Here is an 8782-nt window from a genome sequence, read left to right on the forward strand (position 1 = left end):
AGTGGTGTCTGTGGGTGGTCACCGACTGCTGGTCTGCACTCGCCACCCCTCCCCCCCACTGACACTGCTGCAACCACCTGCAGGAGCTTCCCTTTTTACTACCGCCGCCACCCGTGGACAGTCACTGTGCCCCCCCCAGCCTCCAGGAGCACACGTCGTTTGTGGCCCTGGTGATGCACAAAATAGCGGCTCTTAGTTGCACAAAGTACGTTAAAGCTGTTAAACAGAAAAGTCAGGAAAAATGCATCCTCTGGCAACTCTGTATCAGTGAAGGCGGATGCCAGGGAGGCTAATGATATGCAGGGAGGGGAAGGCAGATCACCCTAGATGTGCCCAGTTCCCCCCTCTTCCCTCTGAAGTATCCACTCTTGCCACTATTGGCAACAGACATATTTGAGGCATAAGGTTAATATGTGCTGAACCCACACAGACCAACCGGTAGCACCTCCTTTCCACATTGTTAGGGCGGGGTATTAAGTAAACATCAACTGATTTGGGGAGACAGCTAAAGAGAAAACAGAGGCAGGAGTGAGTGAGGTCACCAGTTCAGAGTCAGCACGCCAAGGGGGGATGACAGCATGCCAGACAGTGACCATTGGCCCTCGAACGCATCCAAGGAACCAATGGATGCTGCCCAGTGAAACTGCCTGGAAGTGGGAATGGACCAGGGATAGAAAAACAGGCCTCTTGCTGGCAGGCTTCTGGGTTAGATGGATGTTCTTAATAAAAGAAAACTTTGGTTTTCCTTATTTTTTTCTATTACACTAGTTTCAAGGATCACAGGGCATTTTTACATGTACTTCTGACACAGTGCCAGGTGCTTTTAATTAGTGAGTCTGCTCCAATGTGCTGGGTTTTCAGACCATTAGAGTAGATTCCCTGCATGTGTGCAAGTGCTCATAGTGACAAACTGTAGGTTAGAACAAAACCAGAGAGGTTGTCTGATAGTGTCCCTCTAACCCAGGGGTGGGCAAAATACGGCCCGTGGGCCACATCTGGCCCATGAGGTTATTCTATCCAGCCTGCGGGGCCTCTAAAAAATTTAGAAAATTAATATTTATCTGCCCTTGGTTCCTGTTAAAAATGACAGGGACCAAGGGCAGTAGGACCCCGGGGAAGTCCAGCAGGCTCCCACAACAGCAGGGGCCCCCCGGCCCCGCCCTCCCAGCTGGAAGCCCCAGCAGGGGTTTCTAGCTTGGGACCACATGGCTGCCCCATGCTGGAACCGCAGGGGGGGAAGAGCAGGGGAGGACCCTGGGTAGGGAAGAAGCCCAGGGAAAAGTGGCCCGGGGAAGAGCTGAGCGCAGGGTAGGGAAACCGCAACCGCCCCGTGCCTGACGCCCTGTGCTGCAGTTGCTCGCAGCCTGCGTGGGGCTGCCTGTGCCTGCTCTGGACAGCCCTGTATGGGCTGCCAGCGGCTGCAGCAGGGAGTGCGGGCCACGGGGCAGAGAAGGGGCTGCTTTTCCCCCCCTCAGCCTCAGCTTTCCCCACCCCCCAGCCTCAGCTTTTCCCTGGGTTTTTTCCCGGCAAGGAAAGCAGCCCCTCCCTTGCCCTGTAGCCAGCGCTTTCTGCTGCAGCCACTCGCAGCCCATGCCGGGCTGTCCAGAGCAGGCACAGGTAGCCCCATGCGGGCTGCGAGTGGCTGCAGCGTGGGGCATTGAGCACAGGGTGGGTGAGTGGCCGCTTTTCTCCCCCCACGCTCAGCACCAGCTTGTAACCTGGCCCTGCTGCCAGCCTGAGCCCCACACCGGCTCTGGGCTTGCCTGTCGGGGCTGTGCTGTGGCAGCAGCTGCGGTCCCCCCGCTTGCGCCGGGCAGTGTTTGCCACTGCCACCTGTGGGCTGCCCAGCACGCAAGCTCCGGGCAGACAGCAGCAGCAGCCAACATTGTCTGGTGCAGCAAGCGGTGGGGCCGCAGCTGCTGCTGCCACGTGCAGCCCCAGTAGGCGAGCCCAGAGCCAGCATGGAGCCCAGGCTGGCAGCAGGGGTGGTTTACAAGCTGGTGCTGAGCATGGTGGGGAAAAGTGGCTCCTCGCTTGCCCCGTGGCCGTTGCCCTGTGCTGTAGCCTCTTGCAGCCTGTGTGGTCTGCGAGCGCCTGCAACAGGGAGTGCCAGCCACGGGGCAGGTGAGGGGCTGCTTTTCCCCACACTCGGCACCAGCCTCTTCCCTGCCGGCGAGCAGGGCGTCGGGGCTGTGTGCTGCCCCCCGCCTGTACTGCAGGGCTGGGGGGCACTGGGAGTGAGCTGGTGTGGGAGCACAGGGCCTGCACCGGTGTCCCAGGGTCAGTGCCGGCAGGGCCCAGAGCAGGGTGGCAGGAGTGCGAGGACCCAGCCGGCAGGGGCTCTATGGAGCTGGGCCAGCTCCCCCCTCTCCCTGCTGGTGCAGCCCAGCCCGGCTCCACAGACCACTGCCAGGCTGTGCCCCGCTTTGGGCCCCACCAGTGCTGGCCCTGGTACATTGGTCCCATGACATTGGGATGGACATTGGTCCCAAGATGGTGATCAGGGCAGGGCATCTGTCAAGGGGCAGGGCAACCCATGCAGCCCTCGGTAAGCGGCCCTCCTCCCAAAATAATTGCCTGCCCCTGCTCTAACCACAGCAATGTGGTTTTGTGGGCAAAGGTATCCAAAACCTCTCCCACATGGCTGCTCACCCTAGCTCTGCCTGGGTCAGTGCATGGGTTGAAACATTGTACTAAGTTATCCCCTTCATTTTTGCTGAGACCAACAACAGCAGTGCCAAAGTCTACAGTGACCGTGGGAGTGGTTTTTACCATGTAGGCAGCTGTCTTCCTGGACATTAGGGAATTAGCAGAGGTCATTGCAGGACCCCTGGCACAGCTTTACGAGCACTCATGGTGCTCTGGTGATGTGCCAGAGGACTGGAAAAGGGCCAGTGTGGTTCCCATTTTCAAAAAAGGGAGGAAGGAGGACCCAGGAAACTATAGGCCAGTCAGTCTTACCTCGGTCCTGGGTAAGCTTTTTGAGAGAGTTATCCTGGCGCATGTCTGCAAGGGGCCAGCAGGGGAGAATATGCTTAGGGGCAACTAACACAGGTTCATTAGAGGCAGGTCCTGTCAGACCAACCTGGTGGCCTTCTATGACCAGGTCACAAAATCCTTAGATGCAGGTGTAGCAATGGATGTAGTCTTTCTGGGCTTTAGGAAGACTAGTGGTGGAGATGTGTTGGCAGGTTTTATATTTTTTGTCCGGCATGTATCTGGATCCATGCGTTGTGGTTTGGGTCATAGGAGTTTTTCTTTTGGTGATAAGGTTGGCGAGGTTTGTTGCTTGTTTAAAGGCTAGATTGGGTGGTTCTGGAAAGATCTCTTTGAGAATTGGGTCTTCTTCTAGTATGGGTTGCAATTGTTTGAGGATTTTCCATATAGGTTCCAGGGAAGGATGGTATATTATAACTAATGATGTGCAATTTGTGGAGGTTTTCTTTTTGTACTGCAGCAGTTCTTCACATGGTATGTGGGTGGGTCTTTCAAAAGTACGATCTATATCTCTGGAGGAGTGTCCTTTTAGTGAAAGCCCTTTTGAGATTTCTGATATGATGATTGTGGGTATTCTCCTCAATGCAAATTCAGCCATATCAGAGGGCTTGGCTGTATATTACAGCTTTCTTGGTGTCTTTAGGGTGGTTGCTGGTTCTGTGTAGATATGCGTGTTGGTTCGTGGGTTTCTTGTATGTTGTGGTTTGTATTTTACTGAGCATGGTGTCTAAAAAGGAGATGTTGGTGCTGGAGTTTTCAAGAGAGAGTCTGATGGAGGGGTGATGGTTATTGAATTTGTGATGGAAATCAATCAGAGACTGCAGGTTTTTGGTCTAAATGTTGAAGATGCAGCTATAGCTATGTGTCTTAGGTAAAGCATAGGTTTGATGGTGCAGTTCTTGAGTAATTCATCTTCCAGGTGGGCCATGAAAAAGTTGGCATATTGTGGGGCCATTTTGGTACCCATAGCTGTGCCCATGGTCTGGAGCAAGTGTTGGTTGTTAAAATAGAAGTTGTTGTATGTGAGGATGAAGTGTATAATTTCAGTAATATCTTGAGGTCTGTACTGATGAGGCAGGCTTGGATGCCATCCACACCATTAGTTATGACATACCCTGCCATGCATTTGCATTTTCACAGACCAGCATATTGCATATTGGCTTCCATTCTACCCAGGAGAGAACACAAAGAAACAGCAAACTCTCCCTGTGCCTGAAGAAGGGCATTTGTGCCTGAAAGCTTGCAAAGAACAATTTTTCCAGCTATTTAGTTGGTCTAATAAAATATATCACATTTACCTGAAGAACCTTGTCTACCTTGTTACTTCTTTACACTCTCTGATGTTTTTCTTTTTCCTTGAATTTTTAGGGTCCAAAAAAGAAAGAAAAGGTAGGTAGCGTAGTTCAGATATAGTTTTTTTCCCCAACTTTATAGCATTCGTTTGCATAATACAGAAAAACAATTCAGGAATCATAGGGTGAAACTATGGCATAGATTATGCCCAAATTCATACTAGGTGATTTATAAATCCCCTTTGGATTAAAAATCTACAAAATAATATTACAGGATTGCAATAGTTTTGTTTTAAAAGCATATAGTCAAATATGGTGCAAAAGCTAGGTTTTGTGAAAGAAAGTTTTTCCAAAACTTAAGGCAAAATAATAATATATCTGCATTTTTTTTTTAATTCCAGTGGACATAGTTTTTTAATTGCACAAAAATAATACACTCCACTAGTGTTTTGTATATTGCTGTGCTGGGCTAATATATGAGAGCCTGAGAAGAAAATAGATGGGATCTGGTTGTAAGCAAGTTAAACTGACTAGTCTTTCACTTTACAAACTGAGAGATTCAAGAAAACTAAACAAGTACGAATAGTGAAAAACTTTCTTTAACTTTTAATGATCTAAGGCACTGATCCTACAATGATGGGCAATCCCCATCGTGGGTGGCCCCTCAAGTTTGTATTTACACACTTCAGTGTGAGAGAACCTTGCAGAAATTTGTTTCTGTTCTTTTTGCCACACCAAATTCAAATCATTTTGGCACCTTGGCCAGAAGCACAAAACAGTCTCTTGCATAATTCTTTAACTTTGCTACTGGAAATAATACTATTCAAATACATATTTTTATATGCCGAATGACAGGTCTCCTTTCTTCCTTTGGAAAGTGGACTGACTAAGACACTTAGTTAGTGAACACATCAGTAATATCACATGATGGGGCAAAAATATGTAGTAGAGCTTCTATCATAATATTTATTTGTAAGTCTTTGGACGTTTGCTTTTTCCTTCTCTTCCTCCTCTCTGTTATTCTGTATCTCAGTCTGGCCTTTGTACTTGTACAGTTGTTTGCACCTTTGTAAAATGGATACAGTGTTATTTTTCTAATTTAGTGACATTTTGCTTTCCCCTCACAACAAGAAAATGAAGAATCAGGAAGAATTCTTTACATTAACCCTTAATTTTTATTTATATATTGATGATATTCAACTATAAATATCTTGACTCCATGTCTTTGCCTTTAATTTTTTTTGCAATGTTATACGGAGATATATGCTTTACACCTGCACAGAAATATAATAGTGTAACTACAAGTGAACAAAAGAACAAAATCAAAACAGACTGTAACTGATAATGATTTGCTAAGATTAAGAGTGTTGAGTACTAGTAACGTTATAGGAATAAAGTGAGTAAAATAGGTGTTGATGTTATATATATTTTTTATTTGTTGCCTGTGTTAAGTCCAGTGGTAAAAAGAAACTTAGCAAAGCTGAACGGATCAGAATACAGAAAGAAGAAGAAGAGAGAAGATTGAAAGAAGAAGGTACAGTGCATTTCACATAGCTGGAACTTGATTCTACCAGAGGACTAATTAAGTAGGATGTAGCCTCTCAAATATAATGCCCAATAATATCGAAATGCTATTTCTTCTGAGTAGAGTTATTCACTTGTTAGTTCTCTGTTTTTAGGCCTGACTTCTATGCTTTGGAGGTTCCTGAAAGGTTGTTTTGGAGGATCTTACCTATCCTCAATGTTTCCAACTTCCTGTTCCATTTTTCTATTCCCTCCCCTCCCCAGTGGCTGGGAATTAAAAGAAAGGATGAGGAATTGTTAATTTTATCTCTGTGTCTTCCTGTTATGAGTCCAGCAAAGTCAGCAGCAAGATTGAGAGAACTCAGATTTTCTCCTCTCTATACCTGGTGATCAACAGAAAAGAGATACTTAATGCCTAGGAGTTTTTCAGAGTAGACTAGCAGAACACATTGGTTTTGAGTGTAATAGAGTCTTCATTCATGCGTTCAGGTAATAGCAGGCAACATAGCCCCATTTAAATAGGCTAGGCTTGCAAACAGGAACTGATTAAAGATACATAGTATAGGCCTGTACTAAGACCCCAGCTCCTACAGTCAATCTCAGCTTTTATTTTTTTTAAAAAAGGTATAGACAGATGTATTGCTATCAAAGGGTCTTGGCTGACATTAATTTAATTGCATGATAGCATCTGAAGAATTGTATCCCAGATCCCAAAAATCCTGAGTCCTGCTATGCCAGACATTCAAGATCCCATCATCGTGCATCTGCTGGAGCGTGCAGCTGGCTTGTATTTATGCCAGGGTGTGGGGAGCTGAGAATTGAGGAGCTCCCCAGTCCCCAGCTCCCCTTACCATGGAGCTGTCAATGTCAGGTGTGCAGCTGGCTGTACACACCCATGGTGCAGGGAGCTAGGGACACACGAGATCCATGACACATGTTCATATTAAAGTGCAGTGCAAACCAGCCACAAAGATATTCCACATCAAATTAAGATGTTCCCCATGGAATATGAAACATCTTTGTGGCTTGTTTGCTGTTTTTAATTGCATGATGAATTTGCTGACTTGTGTGGCATGTTACAGTTTATTGCACAATGAAAATGTTCATTCCATGATAAATCTGGTAGCAGCCAAAGGGTATTGATATAAACTGTTGTTCTGCAACTGTCATGTCTGCATGATTTTGTAACAATACAGGTGTAGCAAAACCTATCTCGGCATCAAAGTTAGGATTATTTAGCACATTTGTATTGCTACAGGATCATGCAGATGTAATAGTTACAGCATAACAAGCTGCTGAATACTGTAGCTGCAGCTCCCTCTCCCCTTATAAAAGAGGTAACATTTATTTTGTCCATACCCAAAACCAAGCAAACAAAAAAACCCCGTATTGTACAGTCCTTCTGAAAGAAAATCTTGAAATACATTACATTAGATAAACTTCGATTATACCTGGAGAGAACCTGAGACAACAGTTATGGGCGCATCTACATGTGTCGTTTAATGCACAGTAGCCTTTTAAAAAAATCATGCTATTACACTAATGCACAATAAAATAGGCTACTGCGCATTAAGCATCACCTAAAAAGCATGTGTTTGTGCTACTGCACATTAGGGCAGCCTAATGTGCATTGATGTAGTACTTCATGCTGGAGGTACTAAATTTAATGTGCATTAATGCATGTGTAGATGTGCCCTGTGTGATATAACAACTACTTAAGCACTGAAACAGGTATTAGCTGGAGGGATGTGCTATCATCCCTCTGTCTCTCCACCCCTCAGCAAGCAAAGTATAGGATATGTAGATGAGAGGAAAAGAAAGAACAAAGCAAGGCCAAGCCTTCCAACCAAATGTGATGTGGTTGTGGAAATAAGCACTGGATGCTATTTTGCAGCCATTGGACAAATGATGGGAAAAAAAGGGATTTCTGCTTTTGTCCCAGATGCTCCTGAGGGAAAGACGCTTTGCAAACCAGCCACAAAGATATTCCACATCAAATTAAGATGTTCCCCATGGAATATGAAACATCTTTGTGGCTTGTTTGCTGTTTTTAATTGCATGATGAATTTGCTGACTTGTGTGGCATGTTACAGTTTATTGCACAATGAAAATGTTCATTCCATGATAAATCTGGTAGCAGCCAAAGGGTATTGATATAAACTGTTGTTCTGCAACTGTCATGTCTGCATGATTTTGTAACAATACAGGTGTAGCAAAACCTATCTCGGCATCAAAGTTAGGATTATTTAGCACATTTGTATTGCTACAGGATCATGCAGATGTAATAGTTACAGCATAACAAGCTGCTGAATACTGTAGCTGCAGCTCCCTCTCCCCTTATAAAAGAGGTAACATTTATTTTGTCCATACCCAAAACCAAGCAAACAAAAAAACCCCGTATTGTACAGTCCTTCTGAAAGAAAATCTTGAAATACATTACATTAGATAAACTTCGATTATACCTGGAGAGAACCTGAGACAACAGTTATGGGCGCATCTACATGTGTCGTTTAATGCACAGTAGCCTTTTAAAAAAATCATGCTATTACACTAATGCACAATAAAATAGGCTACTGCGCATTAAGCATCACCTAAAAAGCATGTGTTTGTGCTACTGCACATTAGGGCAGCCTAATGTGCATTGATGTAGTACTTCATGCTGGAGGTACTAAATTTAATGTGCATTAATGCATGTGTAGATGTGCCCTGTGTGATATAACAACTACTTAAGCACTGAAACAGGTATTAGCTGGAGGGATGTGCTATCATCCCTCTGTCTCTCCACCCCTCAGCAAGCAAAGTATAGGATATGTAGATGAGAGGAAAAGAAAGAACAAAGCAAGGCCAAGCCTTCCAACCAAATGTGATGTGGTTGTGGAAATAAGCACTGGATGCTATTTTGCAGCCATTGGACAAATGATGGGAAAAAAAGGGATTTCTGCTTTTGTCCCAGATGCTCCTGAGGGAAA

General features: G+C 45.4%; 1 protein-coding gene across 2 annotated transcripts in view; it reads left to right on the forward strand.

The window, feature by feature from the left end:
• CASC1 (cancer susceptibility 1) overlaps positions 1-8782 on the forward strand; it is a 55295-nt gene that overhangs the window by 808 nt on the left and 45705 nt on the right. The window contains exons 2-3 of one of the 2 annotated variants that reach the window (XM_006027338.3): positions 4366-4386; positions 5742-5823. In XM_006027338.3, the coding sequence (XP_006027400.1) occupies positions 4366-4386; positions 5742-5823 (103 nt within the window). The remainder of the gene's footprint in view (positions 1-4365; positions 4387-5741; positions 5824-8782) is intronic. The other variant, XM_025208541.1, reaches the window with a different exon arrangement.

This window comes from Alligator sinensis, unplaced genomic scaffold (assembly GCF_000455745.1).
Source record: "Alligator sinensis unplaced genomic scaffold, ASM45574v1 scaffold517_1, whole genome shotgun sequence".
NCBI classification, from domain to species: Eukaryota; Metazoa; Chordata; order Crocodylia; family Alligatoridae; genus Alligator; species Alligator sinensis.